At 45.1% G+C, this 25,195-nt stretch overlaps 1 protein-coding gene across 1 annotated transcript in view; it reads left to right on the forward strand.

The window, feature by feature from the left end:
* The window catches only part of LOC144950502 (galactosylgalactosylxylosylprotein 3-beta-glucuronosyltransferase 1-like), a 36,165-nt gene extending 24,130 nt beyond the window's left edge, over positions 1–12,035 (forward strand). Inside the window, exons 6-9 of the mRNA XM_078880640.1 lie at positions 457–654; positions 7,783–7,971; positions 9,568–9,672; positions 11,949–12,035. Coding sequence (XP_078736766.1) covers positions 457–654; positions 7,783–7,971; positions 9,568–9,672; positions 11,949–12,035 — 579 coding nt within the window. The remainder of the gene's footprint in view (positions 1–456; positions 655–7,782; positions 7,972–9,567; positions 9,673–11,948) is intronic.
* The last annotated feature ends 13,160 nt before the right edge of the window (positions 12,036–25,195 follow it).

Here is a 25,195-nt window from a genome sequence, read left to right on the forward strand (position 1 = left end):
ACAATATCGTGTGTGAATGTAGTGGTGGAAATCAGGTGAATAAAATCGACGAGAGCAAGCAATGGGGACGAATCTGTGATGATGCGTGAATTCGGTGAAAGCGAAATTGATGACAATAAATGATGATCGGATTGAATGAATGGGAAATTAATCACGGCCATACAATGAGAATATGAAGAGGGAACAGTAACGATGGTGTTACGAGGGGGGCATTAAGGGGGTCGTGGGGTGAGCTAGGAAACAATAAGTGAGTTGTGAGTGAAGAGCGGAAACTACTGAGCGAAGGTGACTGCTTCATGTGGAGAAGTTTGTTCCAGTGAAGGAGGGGCGAGAAGAGTGAAAGAACGAAAGCTGTGCTTCCCACTGCATAGTCTCGCAGCCACTAAACCATCTGTTCTGTATCATGCATCAAGGTGAAATACATTTTTTTAAACGTAAAGAAATTCCTGCTCTCAGCCCAACAGAAGCCGCTCCTCATTTCCAAGAGGCACGTTCCAGAGGAACGAGGCTCTGCGCTGGCTCAGAGAGACGTATGGCAACCGGTCTGGGTCTCACGATGCCACCGAGGAGTCTGGCTTGGATTCTCGGGCACTGAACGGGGTTGTCTATTTTGCAGACGACGACAATACCTACAGCATGGACATCTTTGAGGAGGTGAGGTCGGTTTCGCATACTGTAGGGTGTGGTGGTTGTACCATGTACTACTGAATTGTTGGTCAAAGACATACGCGGAGTTTTGGCATGTGGTGGCAACACCCCTCCAAATTGGACACCTATTAATACATTTTTAGTAGTTTAAAATTAATATAAAAATAAATTCGTCATATGCACCCGTGATTCCTAATGTGAGGAACAAAGCGAACCCCTGCCCCCCCCCCCCCCCCCCAAATATAGAAGTCAAACTCTGCTTATGGTTCAAACTTGATTTGGAACTTTCGTGACTGCAGGAATTACTCTTTGGTTCTTTCGGTAAAGTCACGTACAAAGAAAACGAATTAAATAATAGCATACGACGTTTTGATTGCAAGAAAAGTAATCACCATCAGGTACAAATGAAAGAGAAAACAAACCTAGCAAACTTAGAAATAGAGTGCAATACAACACATAGAGACAGCTAACATAAGTCAACACCCTACCTGGTTGATTACGTTCTTACAAAGATTTATAAATTTGAGAGAGAGACAAAACACAAACACAACAAAAACCGCCATTCGCCACTAAGTGGCTGTGACGTCACAACGACGCTTGTGCCAGGCTATGTGCACCTTGAGGCCACGTGAAGTGTTGAACGCCCGCTGGCAGGAGGTCACGGGGCAGACCCAGGTGCCACGGGTCGACTGACTGAGACAACTGGTTTATGCACCACCTGTGCCCCCTACTGTGCCAACTTGCTGTGCTTTAGCCACCCGGCGCTCCGCTCGTTGTTGTGAGCGTCGCTCCTCCACCCTCTGTTGTTGTTGGAGGGCGACTGCCTCCAGCTGTCGAGTAGCATCCTTCACGAGCCTCCTCCACAGAGGCCGATCTTGACACCGCTGGTACCAGTCATCGGCAAGTCCACTCAGTTCCACATCCTCCTGTACCAGATCACTCCATCTCTTCTCTAGCCCATGCCGCGCCCGTTTAGCCCACTCTATCTGGCCGAACAAAAGCTGTTTAGGCATGAGGTGACTGGGCATGTGGGCTACATGACTCAGCCAACGCAGCCTTGCCTGTCGGAGGAGCTCACCGATGGGACTTTACCCAGATCTTTCAAGGATTTGTGAGCTCCTCACACAATCCAACCTGGTTAAACCCAGGATGGATCGTAGGCAGGCCAGCCTAAATGTTTCCAATCAGTGAAGATGCCCCATTAGGGGGGTCAACGTTTCCCAATCGTAGAGAAGGGAGGGAATGACCGTGGCCAAGAAGACTTGAAGTTTTGTGCGGAGTGAAAGACCAGGTAGCTTCCACACAGCGTTATGCAACCGATGAAAAGACAAAGCCAATTTACTGATTCTGAGTGAGACCTCTGCTGTCAAATCGAAGCCGGTTATAAGCACACTGCCCAGCTATGGGAAACTCTCCACTCTCTCCACAACTGCCCCATCACCAATTGGGAATTGTGGGGGTGGAGTGCCAGGTAGGTGCTTAGTTTTGGTGGGGCTGATGGTAAGGCCCCACCTCTTAGTGGCACGCTCCAGTTTCAGCAGCAGTGCCTCCAACTCCTCCTCTGAATGAGCGGCAATTACCAAATCATCGGAATACATACCATGGTTGACCAATAGAGCCATCCCTCGACTACACCCAGGCATCGATCAGCCTCCCATTGTATCTGTACCAGATGGAAATTCTTCTGGTACAGCCATCAAATGCTTCACGAACTACGTGGTTGAAAAATATGTTAAATAATGTGGGAGCCAGAGGACATCCCTGTCGCACCCCAAGGTGAACAGGGAATGGTTCCAACTACTGACCATGTAGTTTTTACGAGGCCCGCTCACCATCATGAAGGTCCTTAATGATCGTGAGCAGAGGGTCAGGGTCTCTGAAAGCACGAAGAACAACTCAGAGCCCAGGCCTACTGATGGTATTATAGGCCTTGACTAGGTCAATAAATTAAATAATAGCAAACGACGTTTCGATTGCAACACAAGCAATCATCATCAGGTAGAAATGAAAGAGAAAACAAAACCTAGTAAGCTTAGAAATAAAATGCAATACAACACAGATAGTCGGCTAACATAACAGTCAACACCCTACCTGGTTGATTACGTTCTTCCAAAGATTGCTAAATTTAAGAGAGAGATTAAATACAGAACCGGAGAGACATAGACAGACACATAAGCAGAGAGAGATAATACAGAGACACACAAAGAGAGACAAACACATAGGCACACAGAGAAACAACGCCTCTATCTCGAGGCCTTAAATAGAGAGAGAGGGGGGCAGAAAAGGAGGGGGGGGGGTAGAGAAATTAGCATGTGTGAATTTTGAGAGAGAGACAAGACACAGACACTTAACTTCTAATTTAGCAATCCTTGGAAGAACGTAATCAACCAGGCCATGCGTTAATTGTGTGTTGACCTACTTTCTGTGTTGCATTGCATTACATTTCCAAATTTTACTAAGTTTGTTTAATTTAGTGTGGTTTCTCTCTCTCTGTCTCCGCTAGTTGTGTTGCTTTGTTTCCTGATGTTGTGCCAGGTCTCTCATTGACATGCTAATTTCTCTACTCCCCCCTCCCTCTCTGCTCCCTCTCTCTCTATTTAAGGCCTCGACACAGAGGCGGTGTTTCTCTGTGTGCCTATGTGTTTGTCTCTCTCTGTGTGTCTCTGTGTTATATCTCTCTGCTTACGTGTCTGTCCAGGGGCGGTTTCTTCATTAGGGCGATTGGGCGACGCACCACCAAAGTGTGAAAGGGACTTTTTCAATCATATTCATAATCTCATTCAACCACAGAGTTACGCTAGCCGTCACTGTGCCTCTGGATATAGTCCAATCAGCGTCATGTCACGTTCTGTGGAGTACCACCTCTTTTTGGGCGATTTCACTCTGGCTGAGAATCGCCCAGAGTGTTCCCATAGACTTACATTCAAAGATGTTTTTTTTCGAACTGCAGGCACGGCAATGCATTCTCTATGGGTTACGGGAGGGCTCGCACTAACGTGCTTACGTCATCATACGTATCCTTAACTTGTGCAGCGATTGGTGGGAACAAACATCGCTGTCGGTAGGAAGCCTTGTATGTCCAAAACTGTTACTTTTCAGGAAACGAAAGAAAACCTGTTTTTTCCCCAAAATAATTTCCAAGCTCTTTTAATGCTTTTCATTGGTTAAATATTTGTAAAATACATTGACAGATGTAAAGGGTGACCAATAGCATACATTTTTGAAAAAATATGGAGATATAAAATATGGATTCTGCCTGATACATTGTTGCTGTCGGGATGAAAACCTTGTATCTCCATATTTATATCATAATAAATAATTTATTTTATAAACTAAAATAAATGTATTTATTTTGTCAGGTCTGCGACACAATCTTGGTCCACACCAAAGAAAGGTTCTCCTTTACCGACCACCTTGTAAGTACTACGCTGCTACAAGGAGAGATGTTTCAACAGCATGGCCATACATTCCCTGTTGAGGCTCTGAACATCACTGTCAGGGCATACCCTATGTTAAATAAGGCGATGCTGAAGACTGAACTGTCTCTCATTTATGAGAGTCCAGAATTCAAGGGCTGCTGTGGTGCACTGGCGCTGTACCAGGTTTTGCTGAAGTACAACCTCCAGGATACTTTTTCAGACTGTTGCTCTGTTGAACATCCTCATACTGTAACCACTCCCATGACAAAATTGAGACTGAGAGGTGTTTCTCAACCTTAAAGATAATCAAGACATTCCTGAGAAATGTAATGGGACAGGAACGTCTGAATGCACTGGCTATGCTTTCCATGGAGAGGGAACTAGTCAGGAACATGCCTGCTTTCAATGAGAGAGTAATTGATCACTTTGTTACTTTGAAAGAGAGAAGAGCAAAATTTCAGTATAAGTAAGCAGTGTATTAAGCGAGTAATGTGATGTAAGCAGTGTAATAATATGAGTATAGAAACAAACAAGGAGATGTATTGTAAGAGTCACTTTATTTTTCATTAATATTAAAGTAGTGAAGTTGCCTTTACACGCTTAAGCTGTTAATTTATCCATTGCATGGGTGGACCTTATCCTTATCAATCATCCAAACATTTGCCCCCCCTGAGAGATTTTGCAGGAGCCGCCACTGTGTCTGTCTATGTGTCTCCGGTTCTGTGTTTAATCTCTTTCTTAAATTTAGCAATCTATGGAAGAACGTAATCAACCAGGTAGGGTGTTGACTGTTATGTTAGCTGACTATATGTGTTGTATTGCATTATATTTCTAAGTTTACTAGGTTTTGTTTTTTTCTTTCATTTGTACCTGATGATGATTGCTTGTGTTGCAATCGAAACGTCGTATGCTAGTATTTAATTTACTATTTTCTCTTTCTACGTGACTTTACCGAAATAACCAAAGAGCAATTCCTGCAGTTACGAAAGCGCCAAATCAAGTTTCAGGTCAATAAAGCAGAGATGTAGGTCTTGTTGGGATTCCCTACATCTCTGCTGTAGCAAACGGACAGAAAATGTGGCATCTGTGCACAAACGCAACCCTCCCTCAGCATTTCGCTTGGGAGATCATCTCTGCCCCGTGCCTTTCCTGGTCTCAGACTCTGGATCGCCTTTAGTACTTCCTCAATAGATGGCATCCCAGCCAGTCACTCATAGAGGATAACTTCTTCCTCCAAATATGTCTAGTGATTTACCCTCCCCCATGACTTCACAGAAATGCTCAGCAAATCTGCAAACCTGTTCCTGGGGGTCGGAGATTGGATCACCGTTTTTTCCCCTAATTATGGTAATAGGTGTGGCACTGCAGGTTACTTTTTTATGGAGTTAAATATGGATTTGTAATCGCGGGCCATTGAGGCAGACTCCATCTCCTCAGCAACCCACGACCACCACCCATCCTTGCAGCGCCTCAAGGCTCTCTGGGGGAGGTATGGACCGCATTCCCAAAGCAGCCATAGCAGCTGCCTTAGTCACAGTCCTAAACCTCGCCCATTTACCCACGACAACTGGAGGAGTGGGGGACGATGCCAACCCCAGCCGCAAGCGATGATGAAATTCTCGTTTGCAACTTTCATCAGCTAGCTGATTACAGGCCACCTGAGGTTTGCATGGGGTCCTGGGTGTACACCCACCACCGGAGTGGAAGAATGGCAGGCGCATCGTACAGATGAGAAGTCGATGGTCAGAGGGCAGATCAGCTCCACGGTAGGTCCTGGTGTCAAGGACATGGGAGCGTATCCGCTGTTCCGTCACTATATAGTCCAGCAGATGTTCTTGCTTGGACCTGGCATGCATCCATGAGGTTGTGTGGATGCGCCGATGCCGGAACAGCGTGTTGGTAATTACTAGCCCATGGGTTGCACAAACATTTAGCAGCCTCCTACCGTTGTTATTGAGCTGATCTGGCCCATGCCTTCCAATCACCCCAGACCAGGTGCCAGAATCATGACCAACTCGGGTATTGAAGTCACCCAACAAGATGACTCTATCCCGAGGGGCCACTTTAGCTAACACCTGTGACAGGAGGTCCTAGAAGGCGTCTGACTCATCGGCCTTGCCTGCATCCCTCCACGGATCTTCGTCTTAGGTGGCGGCATAAGTAACCACGACCACCACTCCTCACCTTTGGTTGATACGAAAGCGAGCCCAAAGTAGCCTGGGGCTTACGATTTCCTACACCTCACCGCCACGCTCCAACACCCCCTTCATTATTTTTGTTCAGAAGAAGAGCCACTCCCTGTTGTTTGGTAGTCTCCTGCCCCGAGTAGAGGACTGTCCATCCCTCATGATTGCAGGAGCCAGAGCCGGTCCACCGGGCCTCCTGATTACCACAGAGATCCAGACGGTACCGTTCCAGCTCCCGACAGAGGAATGCAGCAACTCCTCCGCATTGAGCATTTGAACATTATGAGGGGAAAGATTCAATCTCCTGGCTCCGCCAAATGGGGTCTGGCCAGGAGAAGTCATAGACGCCTGTCCCCCCGGGGCCTCCGGCACATGCTTATTAATTAGCTATTTTTTACCTGGTTTTGTGGTAATATATTGAAGGTAGACGGGTTACCAGCCCCTTGCACCCGTCCAGAGCCCCCATTTAGCCGCTGTGGTGGTAACAAACGCCCTGAGGGGAAAGGTCAATCGGAATTGGCCCTCCCCCCCCCACAGCACTGTCCACGACAATGTTGCCCGTCCGGCACCACGAGGAGGTAGGGGGTTGTTTTTGCCGGACACAGACAGACACATAAGCAGGGAGAGATAACACATAGACACACAGAGAAACAACGCCTCTGTGTCGAGGCCTTAAATAGAGAGAGAGGGGGGGGGGGGTAGAGAAATTAGCAGAGGTGGGACAAAGTCATTGTTATGCAAGTCCAAGTCGAGTCGCAAGTCATCAAATTCATGACTCGAGTCTGACTCGAGTCCAAGTCACATGACTCGAGTCCACATCTCATAGGTGGGACAAAGTCATTGTTATGCAAGTCCAAGTCGAGTCGCAAGTCATCAAATTCATGACTCGAGTCTGACTCGAGTCCAAGTCACATGACTCGAGTCCACACCTCTGGAAATTAGCATGTCAATGTGAGATTTTGAGCTTTCGTGACTGCAGGAAATACTACAACACGAGGACACACTTTAGTTACCTGCTTTGAATTTTACCCACCCAGCAGCATAACAAAAGGCGATTTAATCCTAGCTTGCTTATCTACTTCTGCCATCTACATTACAAAGGCTCAGTTCCAGCAGAAGTACTGACCATCTCGCAACTCCTCCTCTCCTGCGGCCCATCCTGGCTCCTCCCCTCTTAACCAGTATATAAGGTCGTGCCTCTTGGGACTTCTCTTTACTTGATACAGCAATTTTGCTGTGACGGTTTCACCTGAAGACGGAAGCTTGTGTTGCCTCCGAAACATCGTGATTTAATTTATTTGTTATATTTTTTAACCTACATGACTTTACCGAAAAAAACAAAGAGTAAGTTTTGCATATGGTTGCCGATAATTCTGTGGAATGTTTAAATCCTGAAGGTACATAAGGTGACGCTGTTTCTAATAAAATAGATTCGCGGGCAATGTAATCCTTCACATAAACGTCTCCCCCCCCCTTCCCCTCGCTGCCTCCTGTGCACACCCCCCTCCACACCCCCCACACTCTTTCAGATGCGACACACTACAAATGTGTCCGTGTGGCCCGTGGCGTTTGTGGGTGGCATGCGTTACGAATCTGTAGTGGTGGGTGCCAATGGCGTGGTCACCGGCTGGAAGGTTGCATATGACCCCACGCGAACATTCGCCATCGACATGGCCGGCTTTGCCATCAACCTGAACCTACTACTGCAGAATCCCAAAGTAGGTGGCTAACACTGGTGCTGTGACCTAATGGTATGGATACTACTGCCAGATCTTTGAGAATGCCCAGCGTGCACCAATAAACATCCGTTCCCAAAAAAAGTCTCCGAGCGCCAAGGGTCCTCTGGAGCAGGTAGACTCTGTTCAGGCGATCGACCAATCACAAATTTCGGATATGAATATGTTTTAGTCTTGGGATGTAGCCTACTTAGAGTGTTACATTCTAGCTTAAATGCTGACATAGACAAATTGTGGAAATTCTCAAATATTGCATTTCATAAAAAGTGTGCTAACCAGTGCGACCTTTGCATGGTTAAACGCGAGTCATAACACGTGACGCAAGAATATCAATGCCTTTGTGGAAAATATGATTAACATAATAACAAAGCAGATAATTACTCTCCTGCCCGCAAATGTTCCTCCAAATAAGAAATAAAGTGTCCATTTTAAATATCCCATTGGCCACACATTCCACAGGCAGTGACGGGATAGGGTAATAAATATTATTTTTGTTGAATGTGGAGAGGGATAGATATGTTAAGGACTGATGTTTCCTTAGATGTTTTGTTTCTCAATACGCAAATTAACGATTGTGTCCCTGCCGCTGTATTAACCCTTTATTCTCTATCACTGTCTTCATGCCACCAGTCAGAATTTCCATATAGGTCATACTGGGAGCCCCACATCTGTCTTGTGCCAAGCTCCCAGCCAACCTTATCCCTGTAGACTGACCAACTCTATCCAGTCAACCCTTGTCATACCACTACCCCCCAACCATAATTAACGTGTAAATGTTTCTCATTATTCTGTCTCGTCCCATTATTCCTCACAATTACCACCATAGGGTGCCACGGTGGCAAGATGTCACCTACTTCGCCTGGTATACAGGAGGTCGTGGGTTCGATCCCGACCCTGACACCTCCTTTGTATTTGGAATTTGCGTGCTCTGTCCGTGGTCACGTAGATTTCTCTCCGGGTCATCCGGTTTTTCCCTACACATTTAGATTTGACGTGTGTTTTGAGTATTTGACTACTGTAAATTTCCACACAATTAGCAACTTCATTGAGCTATCATTTGTGGCCAGGTCGCTTCTGAAAAGAGCTGCATAGCTCACTGGGCCTTAAGTGGTACAATAAAAAAAGAACTTAGCTGAATAGCTTGGCTATAGACAGCGCGATCTCTACCTATGGCAATCGTTGTCTCTGCCATTCATTCTCAGCCTCGGCTACCGTAGCTCTACCTCCAAAAGGTTTCCACTGCCCGTTTTATCCACGTTGCACATTCTACCCCAGTAGACTACTCACATCCCTTCTACAAACGTAATAAAATAAGACATATTTAAAACAAGAGAGGAGGCCATTCGGTTCCATCTAGTTCAATTCGGTTGTGATTAGCAGATTCATTCTAGAATCTCATCGAGGAGTTTTGTGAAGAATCCTGGTGAATCAGTTCCACCGCATGTCGTCTGGACAGCCGGTTCCAGACTTCCAACATTTTTTATTAAAATTTCCTGTGCACATGCTGATTGCACATTTAAATGTAAACTCTCGAAATTTCGCGAGATTATTGCTGATAGTAGCCTATTGCATCTGCAGGCATACTTCAATTTCCACGCGAGGAGTGGGAACCAGGAGTCCAGCCTTCTCGAGCAACTCGTGACCAGAGACCAACTGGAGCCAAAAGCTGACAACTGCACCAAGGTGAGCCCTTGTCCGATCAATCATTCCGGTCAGATAGGTCAATTTAAGCAGTGCATGACCGAGATAATCTTGACTAAACTTGATTTGGCGCTTTCGTGACTGCAGGAATTACTCTTTGGTTTTTTCGGTAAAGTCACGTAGAAAGAGACAATCATAAATTAAATAATAGCATTAGACGTTTCGATTGCAACACAAGCAATCATCATTAGGTACACATGAAAGAGAAAATAAACCTAGTAACTTAGAAATATAATGCAATACAACACAGATAGTCGGCTAACATAACAGTCAACACCCTACCTGGTTGATTACGTTATTCCAAAGATTGCTAAATTTAAGAGAGACATAAAACACAGAACCGGAACAACATAGACAGACACATAAGCAGAGAGAGATGACACAGAGACACACAGAGAGAGAGATAAACACATAGGCACACAGAGAAACAACGCCTCTGTGTCGAGGCCTTAAATAGGGAGAGATGGGGGGGGTAGAGAAATTAGCATGTCAATGAGAGACCAGGCACAACAGCAGGAAACATAGCAACAAAACGAGGGGAGACAGACTGTCACTCGAAAGTTGACGAACTGTACAGACGTGTTGAAAACAGATAAATATTGGCATCTTTGGCTGCCAAATACACCTCTTTCCTGAATACAGTAAACCCTCGCTATGCGCAAGTTCTGGATTCGCGAGTTTCACATTCATGAACAATTAAATGCATACTAATTTCCTATTCGCGACACCCGCCAGACTCCAGTATTTGCGAGTGTGCGTAGTGCCAGACCACCGACACCGAGGAGGTGCGTGCAGAATGTTGTTACATTTGAAGTGACTAACTCGGAGACAATAAGACTAAGAGGCACATCTATATTAATGAGCACCATCGGTATTAACACACTTAATATTTAGTCCATCTATTATCGGCGACGCTACTCAGCCAGGACAGTTGGTAGACTGCCTGGCTAGTGGCTCCCCGAGATGGTAGAAATGGAGACGACGACGAGAAGAATGGCGACGATGGACTTCAGCAGCACGACCGGGATCCCACTCCAACAACAGGCCTGAGGTCCCCCACAGGGGCCCCTCTTAAACTGTCAGCGTGGCCTTGCTCTGCCCCGGCCACGCTCCCTTTCTGGAACCTACTAGCGGATTCCTGGTGGACCCCTTATGTGACCTTTCCCCTAGATTCCCCTCTCGTGTATATCCTGGCCTGCTGACGTCAGGACTGCCGTATGCCGCAGATCCACATTTCTGCCAGCAGCCAGCGCTATGCTAATACACATTAGAAACTGCAAAGATTAGGCATGTCCCATCAGCTGCCCTCTTAGTCCACAAGTGTCCCAGTAATCACTCGTACCAGGAACGTAACCCCATTTTTTCCCATTGTAACAAATTTTCTGCACTCAAGAATTATGCATACGCGAGCATTTTCAAGAACGTATAGCCCTCGCGGATATAGAGGGTTTACTGTATATTCCTCTTTATAAAGAACATGGTATTTTGTACACATCCCATCAGCCACACGTCTTTCTAGCAGTGAATCGTTTCAGCAGCCTTGACTCAACTCAAGGAAACTGTGGACCGGTGTTGACTTTCAGTGAGTCATCAGTTTAGTCGAGTTCCACCTGATAGTGTACATACTGTAGTTGGTTCGATGCAAGCAATCCTCCGTTGCGTGAGTAGCCCAGAGCTCTGAGCGTTAGGTCAAGTCGAGAGAAAACATGCGATGACTCTCCTCCCAACTGCCCAACCCGCATCCACATCTATCCCCCCATTGTCCCTACCCAGGGGAAGAGGCTAGGTGTTCCAGAGATTGGTATCTGTGTTCGTGTTCAATCTCCTATTTAACCAGGAGATTAAACAAACCCATTGAGAAAAATGGAACAGTGTCTCTTGTGCAAGAGTGGCCTGGACCTCCGTGTTTCTTATTTTAAGGAATTGATTCATTTTAGGTTCAATGGGATTGTGTTGAATGTTATTACATGATATGACTGCACAGTTTTGATATACCTAGGGTGACTGAGATATATGCCTGGGTGTGGTCAGTGGAAATGGTGGCAACTGATGGGTGAGGAGGATGATGTAAGCAGTGGTGAGTTATGGAAGCAATGGTGAGTTATGGAAGCATTTGGGTGTGATGGAAGCAGTGGTGGGTGATGGAAGCAGTGGTGAGTTGTGAAAGCAGTGGGGTGTGATGGAAACAGTGGTGAATTATGGAAGCAGTGGTGAGTTTCAACAATGGAAAGACGTGCAACCGTGTGTGTGTCCTTCAGGTTCTGGTTTGGCACACACGCACCTCGAAACCCATCTTTCCGCGTGAACGAGGAAAAGGTTTTTCTGACCCCAATGTGGAGGTGTAATGACAGATGACTGCTTCATGCACGATGCTGGGTTTTGCACGGTTTAATGCGACGTGATGGTCCTGTTGCCTAAACAAGTAGTGCACTGCTTTGCGTCACGATCCCTGCGCATACATGGAATTCTACAGATGAAATGCACCTTAAGATTTCAAGTAATTATTATTACAATCATACTTGGGTGCTCTGATTGAAACAAAGGCTAGTAAGAGTGCTATATTCTCATCTTTATTACGTGGCTGCTCGGCCCCCTTGTTGCTCACTCTCCAGTCGAGTTTCTCCCTACCCTACACTATACATTTTATTGCGTGGTTTAGTTACATTTTTTTTTATAAATTCCATTCAGAATCAAAATCTTTCTTTATCCCGGATGATTATCATGGGCTATTAAGCTTCTTTTCACAGATTTCCATTCCATCGCATGCACATCACATATGCACTCTGCATGGGAAAGTAATTGCCTTTGCTCGAGATGCAATAATGCGATTTGAGTATCTCGCCTGCTTTGCGGTGCTTACTGTGACTGCTATCGGAAGTTATTTACATTGAGCCGTTTTATGGTTTTGATTCACAATGTTATTTTTTTATATTTATTCTCAGTAACATGCATAAATGGTAGTGATGAGCACTTAAACATATCTGGCACCTGCTTGCATGAATGAACAGATCCCCACTGTCACAATTGCACGATTCGACCGTTGTTTATGTGTGCTGGTTTCAGAGCCCAAATCTCATAAACTAAATTGACGTGGAACTCAATTGTTAAAATGATTGATACCCTAATTTAACTGCAATTAACAAGTCTCCGCTGGAAGAGAAATAGGAACCTTAATTGACTCTGCCGGAGATCATAATGTATCATCCCGTGTAAGCGTATGGGATGTGAACTAATTGTCGATCACATATGGAATGTTTTACGTCTCCAAATACAAAGTTCAAATGTTCACATAGCATGGAGTACGCCTCCCCGTCAATAAAGTGTGTTTACACATCCCATCAGCCACACGGCCTTCTGGGAGTGCAATCTTTCAGCAGCATTGGTTACAAATAATACACTTTAGACCGGTTTTGACATTCAGTGGCTAATCAGTCGTGTCCGGATTGCTTCAACCAATACTGGTGAACTGGCAGATGTGTATCTCCAAGCACCCTATCGGAGAGTTGATGGGTCCTAGATGTGGGAAGTATATTGTCTGTTTATTGTCACTCATTTTCTGCACAACGACGCTCATGATCGTAATAAGTTGCATCGAGGGTCACTTCACAACCTGCATCGTGTAACCTAATGACCGTGTTGCAGAAAGGGCTCATGACTGCACGGGTTGTCTGAAGCACGGGTTGTGTGAAGCACGCCGCGCAACGTGCAGCAGGCTGACCACGCGTCTCCTCGAGCACTTGGTGGGGTGGCATTGCGGGACAACGAAATCACCGATCAAATATTTGCCCCCATATATGGAAGTGGGCGGGGCGTCAGCCAAAGGGGGCCTGTTCTTGCCCATGTATAGTCATCGTAATTCGAGGTTTCATTCGTATCGATTCGGCTCAGTCCATCTGGCACCCAGCTGAAAGTTGATCGAACAGCCCTCTTTGAAATGGCAGTTTTTTTTTATCTTAAATTACTTTCTGCGGTTCACAGATTAAACAAAACAACGGTGCATTTAATGACGTGCGATTTTTTACATAATTCATTGAATAACGTTTAAAATGAAAACGGGCATAATAATAGTATAAGGAAACAAAAATGCCTAATCATAATTTGCGGGTTAATCATGTCATTGTGCCTCAGGGCTAATATCCAATCAAATAAAGGGAGCTGGGTCACACGACTACTCGATCCCAAGTATCGCTGGCCAATGTAATCGATTGCCAATGAATCTATATTTTCAACATGGCTGCCTGATCGACTGTGTTAAATCGATACAATTTAAACCCACGAGTCACAATTACCATATATGGGCACACGCCCCTTTCGGCCAACGCCACGCCTACTCCATAGGACCCCTGTGATAATTTTCGATTACTTCTTTTTTGCGGTTATAGAAATATATATTCTTTGGGTCTTTCGGTAAAGTCTCGTAGATCGGTTCAAAGAAAATAACAAAAAAACTACGACATTTCGATCGCAACACAAGCGTTCGTCATCAGGAAGAGGGGGTTAGTTTTTAAAGGGAAACTGTTTATAAAGGTTTGAAATTGGCATAGCCCAAATGTCAGCAGCCACTGTTAATGTGGGCAGCGACCGCGACGGTGGTGGGTTTTCCACCAATCACAGGGCTGCCAAGTAAAAATGAGCATGTAAAATCGTTGAGCAGCCTCCACGGCCAGCGCCCCAACGTGGCTGTGTTAGTGTGAGAGATTAACATGCTGGCAGAGCGATCTGCCATTTCTACCACCATGGTTTACTAAAACAATATATTTCATCTTTGTGGTTTGTCATTTTCCATAAATAAAGGACTGGGGATTGTTTATCTACAAAGGGTAGTGGAAATCGATGCCAGGCACCTGCAGTGTAGCCACTCTTCCTTATAGCTTTACTGTTTGCACTCAGTCACATATTCACTTTAAGATGTTTTTTGTTCATGTTTTTGTTTGTTGCGGTTGCACCCGATTCAAGAGCCGAATGGCTCACAGGGCTATACCTAATAAATTAACTTGAACTTGTATGTTATCTCACACAGTTTTGCGAGGTGTTTGGTGTATAATTTGCAATCAAATGCTATTTACTTTGGTTTCATGCGGTGATGTGTGAGTGTGCATGATTAAATATAACACGAGGCAGGAGCAGATCTTGTGCACCACCAAACTGATAATGGCGAGATGGATCTCAGGTAGCACAAGACCTGGTGTAACAGTCAAATTCTGTCGCACCGAGGTGATGTGTGGTGGCCGAGGATACATAAGGTAATGGGGGGGTGAGTGATGACGGGGGGAAATCCCCCATTCCCCCATCTCCGGAAGCCAAGTCGCCACGAAGTCTGGCCTTGACCGGGGGCGGGGCACGAGTTGGCCAGTCAGGACAGGCCAGTTGGCGTGCGGTGAGGGATTAGTCGACGGGGCTGTGCGTGATTGCTGGAAATTGAAGTCAACAAAAAGTCAGGGCTTATACAATGGTTTTATACGGTTCCGATTGGGAGGCTCTGCACAAAACAAGTTTATTGACAGAGGATGTTAGTGCAGGACCACATTTGTGTATTTAAGGGCCATCCATTTAGTACGTACGCAAAAATATGTCAAGACTTGACCCCCGCCCCGCCTCCCTGTACGCACGCGCACTTTTTAAATCCCCCACATGCGTATGTACACTTGACGCACACCCCCCCCCCAATCCTATAGAACGGCCGATATTTAATCCACGCAGAAACGATCAAGGATTCATAATATTAACGTGTTTAAGCAAACAGACAGTTCACCACCGGACTATCTAACTAATTTGAAGGCCAATGTAGACAAATTATTATCGAGGCTTCACCAACCCCCCCGTTTCCTATGCGTATATAATTTGTCAGTAGACCCCCCGTATGCAAGGGGCCGTCCATAAATGACATCACGTACCTAGGGGGGGGGGAGGTGGTCAGGCATTTGTGACAATGTGTGACGAGGGGGGGGGGGGGGTGTGAGAAATATGACGTCACATAAAAATGCGCAACCTTTTATTTATTCCATGAAGGAGCATTTTGCTTCTCCATGGGAGAATGGAGAAGCACACATTTTGAAAATTTTGATTGTTATTCAACATTTTGATTCTAATGATTCTACGAGGGCTTTTCATTTTGTGGAATGAATATATGATTGTTATAATTGTATTCTCCATTTTGCTTCGTTCTACTACAAAGTTTCAAGTATTTTTTTAAAGTTATAATTACTTTTACAACCACAGCCTGCGGCAGCCCCAAACATCCACAGCCTGCGGCGCCCCCCAACAACCACAGCGTGCGGCGGCCCCCAACAGACTGGTCAAGTAAATCCTTACGATCCATTCGCACAGCGTGCGGTGAGCCTTCATCCAGCAGTGGATATAAGCACAAAAAAACTTCAGTACTAATGTAATGGACAGAGCACGGCTCTGCCTCAGGGCAGCAGTGAAGAGAGCGCGGCTCTCCCTCAGGGCAGCAGTGGACAGAGCACGGCTCTCCCTCAGGGCAGCAGTGGAGACAGCGCAGCTCTCCCTCCAGCCAGCAGTGGAGAGCACGGGGGTCCCTCAGGGCAGCAGTGGACTGAGCACGGCTCTGCCTCACTCACGTCTCCTCACTCTCAATAACCCGTCTCCTCACTCTCACTCACCCGTCTCCTCACTCTCACTCACCCGTCTCCTCACTCTCACTCACCCGGCTGTTTGCTCGCGGTCACGTGACGCACTTCAACCAATCCGTGCCGCGTTAATCACAATGACAGTCACAGAATAACAGAGCTGGGTGTTTATATATAAGTATTATAAGATAGTTTCAATATAATATTCTGAAGATCTGCAGTTTTAATTATACGTTTAATATTTTCAAGTGAATGTTATGCAAAATTTAATCTTTCCAACGCCTCATTTTTAATACGCGTTTTCTCCTACTACATCATATTGCAGCGCCACGTAAAAAACGCACTACAATGGCAATAATCTAAATTGATTTGAAGCATGTTTTATTTTCAAAATGGAAATATGGTTTTGGGGGGGGGGGCAGAGCTTTGTGACGTCATATTTGAGGGGGGTCTGACTTTTTGTGACGCCGTGTGACGAGGTGGTTGGGTGAAAAATCGTCCAAAATCGTGTGACGTCATTTATGGACGGCCCCCAAGCGTACGCATTTGGGTAACCCCCCCTCCCCCCTCCTTGCGTACGTTGTAAATGGATGGCCCCTTAAGCACTACCAGTGTATGGGGGGGGGGGGGGAATGGTCGGCACTCACCACGACTAAGGGATTCCTGGAGAAGGCCAGCTGCTGCAACGTGCTACTGCAGGGCAGGTCGCTCAGTTACCGAGGCTATCGCTGCGTGGAACTGCTCAGAGCGCTATTGAGGGTGCAAACCAAGTCCCGAGACTCTCGCTGCGTGGAGCCGCTCAGAGTGCTGTTGTGAGCGCCAACCAAGTCCCAATACTGCCGCTGTATGTAGCCATTACGACAAGCACTGTTGTGAGTGCAAACCAAGACCGAGGTTGATTCTGCGCTGAATCCTGGACACGCGGCACAATCGTTGGTTTCTGGGGCATACCTGAGGCTGTGCACAACCTCGAGAGCGGATTTGCGTGCTCTGTTGCCTCGTCACCCATGAAGGAAGCATGCGTAAGTGTTGGTGCGAACGGTCGCCGTGGTGTCTGCAATTGTCGACACGTAGGGTCGCTGTGTTAAGCTGGTAAACAACGAGGTAATGTGCTGTTCCTGTTGCGCGAGTTTGAATAATTGGTTGTACTTTGTTGTCAATAAATTATGCATCACAGTTGGTTCGCGTCCTTGTGCATAGTGTCAATAGTGCATAACGAATCAAGGCATGGTTAATACATTCCAAATCTTAAGATTAATTAAATTCCAGATCGAATGATCGTCCTTTCTGTCGCCGTTAAAGCACGTTAAAAAAAAAGTACATTTGTGACCAATAAAATATTGAGGGAATTGCGGGGGAGAGAAAATGGATCCCATGTTAAAAATGATCAATCCCTCACAACCGGTTTGGGTCGGAGATCAGCAGACGGGGAACGTGGCGAGAGTGGTGGTGCCCATCTTAGGCAGGCTGAAATAAACTCGGCACAGCTGGCTAGGACATTCTTTAAGAAGAGAGAAATCCACATTACAAGATGAAATGTTGAAATCGGTCCAGTATTCGTTTGTGTTGAACTAATATTGATGAGTTTATGCACACCAAGAAGGCTTTGTTGCTGATATGTGTAAATAATTGGTTTTTTACCCTTCTATCTGGCAACAAAAACTGACACCTTTTTACAAGGAGTCATGTTTGCATAGACCGCAATACCTGCAGTCATAATACAAACAAAAAAATAACTCTGATAATGTGCACTGTCCTTGAAGTTGATTGGTCCACACCCGAGACAGCTTTCCTTAGAGCCTAGTCTCACATGGGTTGGACCAGATGACGCCAAAAGGCGCACTGTGTCAGTTTTTGTTGCCAGATAGAAGGGTAAAAAACCAATTATCATATTTTTACTGGCAAATGAGGTTCCCATAGAGGATATGTGTAAACATAAGTTTTACTTTTTACGTAGAGGGAGAGATATAGAATGTAGGCCATTTGTGTATATTTCTGAAAGAGTATCATGGATATTTAAGCACAAGGATGGAGACCGAGAGGCAGGCCTAGAAAGAGGTGGTTCCAAGCGGTGAACCAGGACATCAAGGACCTTGGAGGGGACGTGGAGATGGCCAAGTACAGGATTTAGCAGGGGTGGAAAAAACCTATTTTTTTCAGATCCGAATTTGAGGTTTAAGGTTCAAACGTTAATAAACCTTAATAAACCTAATACAATTTCGATTTAAAGCTTTCGTGACTGCAGGGATTCATCTTCTTGGTTCTTTCGGTAAAGTCACGTAGAAGGGAAAAAAAACATAATAAAATAATTATCACGATGTTTCGGCCACAACGCAAGCAGCCGTCCTCAGGTGAAGAACAGGTCTGTCGGAAAGACAGCGTCTGAATGAACACCACCAGGCTTGGAAGCGTATATTTAAGCTGGCTTGGATGGGGAAGAGCGCCTTGACAAATAATTTGCATATCAAGAAGAATTTTGCATATTTATGGAAAATGCAGATATGGGATTAGTCACTCCTTATGGAATGCGTAGGAGGTGGGCGGGGGGTTTCAAAGTCATATTATGCCCATGCATTATGCAGGATTAGCAGCATCAAAGGGAGGGGGTAGGGTTAGCATTAATAAAGGGAAGGAATGTTAATAGTATGGAGCTGCAGCAACTAAACCACCACGTAAAAAACTAAAGTATAAACTACATCAGTATACTAAATATATTCTCCAATAAACTGAGCTACTAACAGTAAGTCGTACATTACAATTCTATGTCGCAAAAAATATATGCCTCCAGCTAAACTTTTTTCTCTTACATCACAAGGGTCTACCCCGTACTATATACTGCCATAGACAAACCCAACATTAAATTATATACTGTATTACTATACACCCCCCTATATAGGTATAGGGTGGTTAGACTATACATTGTAATATTACACTATGTATTATTCTACCCAACCTACTGTATACCACACTACTGTATATTCACTATACAATTACGATATATATTACCTTAAACATTATATTAAACATTACACTTTTATACTATTTATTATTGTACAATCTGCTATACACTATACCATTGACCGTCGCGTGAAAGGTACTAAGAGGAAGCAACGAAATATGTCAATGGGAGAATGGTGAAAGGAGACTTGCAGCAGAGCAAAGAATCCATTCCCTGCGGAGAATAAAAGATATATAGTTTATATAGTTTTTACGTGGTGGTTTAGTTGCTGCAGCTCCATACTATTAACATTCCTTCCCTTTACAATATGAGATCTCTTTTACCAGTGGCAAAATATAATAGTAGGTTTTAACCCTTTTAAACTGGTACAAAACTGACACATTTATTCAAGGCATCATGTTTGCAATGACCACAACACAAGTAGTCAAAAAAGCAAACAAAAAGAAGCAACTCTGATAATGATAATAATATGCACTGTCCTTGAAGTTGATTGGTCCACACCCGAGACGGCTTTCTTTAGAGCCTCTCATAGTGTAAATGCTTACCCCGAGCTCTCAATACTCTGCTATTGCACTGTGTTTGAATTGTACGCCTTCTGGTGTCATCTGGTCCAACACCAATGGGGACTAGGCTCTAAAGAAAGCCGTCTCGGGTGTGGACCAATCAACTTCAAGGACAGTGCATATTATTATCTTTATCAGAGTTGCTTCTTTTTGTTTGCTTTTTTGACTACTTGTGTTGTGGTCATTGCAAACATGATGCCTTGAATAAAGGTGTCAGTTTTGTACCAGTTTAAAAGGGTAAAAACCTACTATTATATTCCTTCCCTTTATTACTGCTAACCCTACCCCCTCCCTTTGATGCTGCTAATCCTGCATAATGCATGGGCATAATATGACTTTGAAATACCCCGCCCACCTCCTACGCATTCCATAAGGAGTGACTAATCCCATATCTGCATTTCCCATAAATATGCAAAATTCCTCTTGATATGCAAATTCTTTTGTCAAGGCGCTCTTCTGCCTCCAACCCAGCTTAAATATACGCTTCCAAGCCTGGTGGTGTTCATTCAGACGCTGTCTTTCCGACAGACCTGTTCTTCACCTGAGGACGGCTGCTTGCGTTGTGGCCGAAACGTCGTGAGAATTATTTTATTATGTTTTATTATTTATTATTTCCCTTCTACGTGACTTTACCGAAAGAACCAAGAAGATGAAACCTAATAAACCTCATGGTTTTATTTGCAATACTCCAACATTGTGAACAGATTGACGCTGATCTTCTGAAGATCGGGCCAGGCCCTGCCGTCAGACTGCCCATACTCCAAAGGTGTCTTACGTCCCTTGAGCAGCATAATGAATCCAAACCCGCCGGCATCCTTCTCCTGCTGCGCCGAAATAACGTACTCGGTGAGCTGTAGAAAGAGCGCCTCTCGTCATCAACCGCCGTCTCATTGTCGATCGGTGTCTCCAGTAAGATGTTCTCCAGCTCTTTTCGATTAGCAGGGTTCAAACCCTCTCCAATGAAGCAAGGATCTAACAGATATGCCAGTCCATGGGCCTTTCCGAACATGAACTAAAAGCGACTTGCTGCCGACTTGATCAGGTAGTTGATCTCTTTAGTGCTCGCATTACCGTCTCCGTGCAGCTTGGCAAACTCAGCAGGGAGGGTCTGAAAATCCGGCAAGACTTCAGAGACTGGTACAGAATCAGATTGATATTTGACAATTAATGAGTTGATGGGCGTGAGAATGGCAAGGGACTTCTGCAACAGAGAGACGAAGTCGTCACTCGTAATGATGGTCTTGATTCGCATGCGCTCGGATTTCTGAGCTGCTGTCCCCTTGATGAAGTCGCGAGCTGTGACAATATAATGCAGAATCCTCTCCAACGACAACAGCATCTCGCAACAGCCTTTGATCGTTCCCCAACGTGTAGGAACCGGCCAGACCAACGCTTGAATGCCAGCAATCTTCTGTTCAGCCTGCAGCTGTGCCTTGAGAACGTTACTGTTGTGAAACAATTTGACCTTGTCCTTGCACCCCACGATGAACTCAAGCAGGTACTCGAACGGACATTTGATCGGGTATGTGTGTTCTGATTGGCTGGCTTTCATCATCTTCATGGCAGAGAATATGTCATTGACAAGCAAATGCAGACCATGCGACGTACAGCCGTGGAAATAGGAGGATGGGTGATCCTTTGAGAGCGGTTCCCACGCATTCTTGTAGGTGGATGTGTTGTCGGGGACTGTGCCAGTGAATGTAGTCTTCGGATGAGACGCCATCACACGTTGAAGATCCGAGGCGGTCCAGTCAGCATTGTGGCCCTGCTCTCCAGTGGACACCGACTCAGGAAACAACATTGTGGACGGCGATGTGAACATGTAGTTCACAATCAGATCATTCTTGATGTTTAACCACGCATCATATGTCAGGAAAACGGTCTTATTGTCTAGGACGGTGTAAAACTTCTTATTCATGTCAATATACGCCCTGTCGAGCAATGGTCCGGCCAGCCTCTTCCTGTTCGGCAGCACTGCATCTGGGCGAAGGGCCTTCACAGCGATCACCAGGTTCTCTCCTCAACCTGCTGGAACGACGTGCCCGAGACAAAGTAATACATTGCTATGGCCTTCTCGAACTTCTCCTTCGTTCACTTATCGAGCTTGAGTATTAGGTGTTCTTTGATCGATCCTTGCTTCATCGATGAAGCATTCGATGTAGATGGAGTTGAGCTGCTGCTTGCGTCGCCCGATGCATACCACTTGGGACGATCTATCTCGGTGCCACTCATTGCCCTCCAAAAAGCAGCGCTTTTCATTCAGATGCCTCATCGCCTGCTCACTCTTCTTGTGATGGTTGAATATGGTGCGACAATGTTTGCAGCGACATTCTTCAACATGTGCGGTTCCGGATCATCGGTGAAGTAGTGCCAAAACTGGCCCATCGAACGTCATCTGGCCTTCCCTGCATTCGCCGAAGCCTCGTCAGCCACTCCATCCTTTTCCGCGTCGGTCACCCATTCGTCTCCATCACAATTACGACATCACTATCACATTCTTCGAAATCGAGTAAATCCTCATCCAGGTCCTGATCCACGATCCTGTTCACGGTGGAAATTGGGTTTGTTTGATGACACTAGTAACTCAGGTAATGCCAATATTCATGATTTCCTAGTTCTGGCCTTCTGTAGTCCGTTACTTCAGTCAAACTTTCTGCAAAAAACAAAATGGCATCTTTTCATAATAAACCTCAAAACCTCACCCTAACTGGCCCTTCGGAATATTGAGGTTTTTTTTATGTAAACCTTATCAAACCTAATTGTTTCAAACCTCGCCTTTCCATCCATCGGAACTACCGTATTTTAATAAACTCCCGCATATAACCCGCGGGGTATACCACTTTTACAAACAAAACAAGACCCTGCGGGGTATATGGAGGTGCGGGCTATCCCTATTTTTTTTTACACGTGTGACATGTCATGACTCGTTTAAATTTGTCCATGGTAGGACTCTCCACTATGCAACACTTACCTTTGACTAAAGCACTGCTGAATAAACCACTCACACTAAAATTGCACGTTATCACTTTTAAAATGAATTGTTTGTACAATTAAACAATGTTTGAAGTGTGCGCACTGTTTACCGGCGACGGGAGAGCTTGGAGGAGAGAGAAGTGGGGTTGGGGGGTGGGGCAACTGGGGGGAGAGAGAGGTGGGGGTTGGGGTGGGGCAGAGCAAGGTCTGTGGTGGTGACGGGAGAGCTGGGAAGAAAGAGAAGTGGGGGTTGGGGGGTGGGGCAGCTGGGGGGAGAGAGAGGTGGGGGTTGGGGTGGGGCAGAGCAAGGTGTGCGGCGGCGACAGGAGAACTGGAAAGAGGGAGGGTTGGGGGGGTGGGGCAGCTGGGAGGAGAGAGAGGTGGGGGGGCGAGGCAACGACGTACGGTAATGCTGCTATTATCTGCGCAGTGCGCACTCTACCAGTGCTTAAACTGTACTTATCTACCAGTTATGTGTTACTTATTGGATATTTACTTTTGTTACTTATTTACTGTTTTAAGTTCACTCGTTTCCGGTTAGTTTGTTTTCTTTGTGCACGTTATGTTTTTAATGTTAACAATTAATAGTGGAATGTATTACAAATGTAAACTTCGTATTAATATTATGGAATTAAGCTGCGGTAACGACGTAAAATATATGAATGCATGTGGAATATATGGAGGTGCGGGCTATCTGAAATTTGTTTTACACAAAACGCTATTTTTTCTGGGTATATGCGTCTGCGGGTTATATGCGTATGCGGGCTATATGCGGGAAAATACGGTAGTGGAGTCTGATGATCAGTAGTTTGAGTACATAACTAATTATCTAATCATAGAGGAAAGCAGACTTAATATTCTACGATTATGAAGGGAAGTTTTTTTCATTTGGCGTTGTTTTCTTGTGGTGAGACCTGCTGATCAATACACCGCTATGTACCCATTTACACTGCTGGACGGATAGGAGGTATGGATATTATAGCTCATGTTCATTGTTTCAACTGCCGCGCTAAGAGATCGAACCAGCTGTCTTTACATTGCAATTCCGGTGTGCTAATCGATACACCATACCAGCATCCCTGTGTAAAGATCTCAGATGTTAAGACAGACATTTTCACAAAGTGAATAAAAACATTGTCATGTTTATCCACCTTGCCCTTTATTATAGTATTAGATTATGATGTAAGTTTTAACACTGTGAATCGAAAGTTACACGTTTATAAGCTATACCTGACCCAAAACCAGCTAAAATCTCTCCCACCTGGTGTGTTTGACAGACTGACTAAACTCACACTGCTTCACCTGCAATTGAATCAGCTGCAGAACAGCCTTGATTGGTTTTGTGAGTTGCCAGCCAGGCACGTGCAGCTGGAAACCAGTTCTGCAATGAGCACTTTGTTTATTACACTTACAAACAACGAACGCTATTATTGAGTTTGATTTACTAGCGCCCTACCCTGGATCTATCGGCGGGCCATTGCCCATCCACTGCTGGATTGAAGGCTTTCCCATGTCGCGATTTCAAGGGCCGAAAAGGCCAAAACCCATTTAGTGCGCTGAGCTGATCTCATCGCTCCATGGCTGCAGTGGTCGTCTTCTCATCACGAGTGGTCCATTATTTCGCCACCATTGTCCCCAGTAGTAATGTTGCCCAAGACAATGGCACAAATAAAAATGGAACAAGCCAAGGTTATATGTATGTATGTTGAACTGCTTTCACACCATCGGTAGCCAACCATGCGAATCGGATTAGTGGGTAAAAGACAGGAAACTGAACACAAGCAGATTTAAAGAAATTAGTTTTCAATCTTGATGTAAAAGTGCATAGTTACATTGGCTTCCTAATGTCGGAAGGAAAAGCGTTCCAGATGGCCACAAAAGCACATCTGAAAGCGTGCAATGCACTGACCGTCCTTGATCGTTGAATAGACAAAAGCCACTACTGCGAGGATGACTGAAGCTTGCGTGATGGTTAATGTGCCTTGACAAAATCAGCATATATATTGTGGTTCACTTTGTGTGTAATTAGTGCGACCTTATAAATGGTCGCACTCATTACACACTTGTATACCAAGTCACACTGGAGTGCATGGCCAATCATCACATCACAATACTATCATGGAGCAAGTGTGAGTTTGTCTGTTACTGTTTGTCGGTCCAGAAACTTTTTAGGCCCAATTTTTAGAGTACGTAATATTTGTGAAAAATTACTATTCAATAAAATAGTTATTTTACATGTTTTTAATGTCAGTAAACATTTTTATTATAAAATTTGGGAAACTACCGTTTTCAGGTTGATAAAAATACGATTCGCGAAAACTTTATCAATGGCAATCTTGGAAAAATCGATGCAATCTCGTAATTTTTCCGGGAGCATTGGAATATAATGACAATATAGGAGTTTTATGGCGATCTCGGAA

The sequence above is a fragment of the Lampetra fluviatilis genome, chromosome 58 (assembly GCF_964198595.1).
Source record: "Lampetra fluviatilis chromosome 58, kcLamFluv1.1, whole genome shotgun sequence".
Taxonomy (NCBI): Eukaryota; Metazoa; Chordata; class Hyperoartia; order Petromyzontiformes; family Petromyzontidae; genus Lampetra; species Lampetra fluviatilis.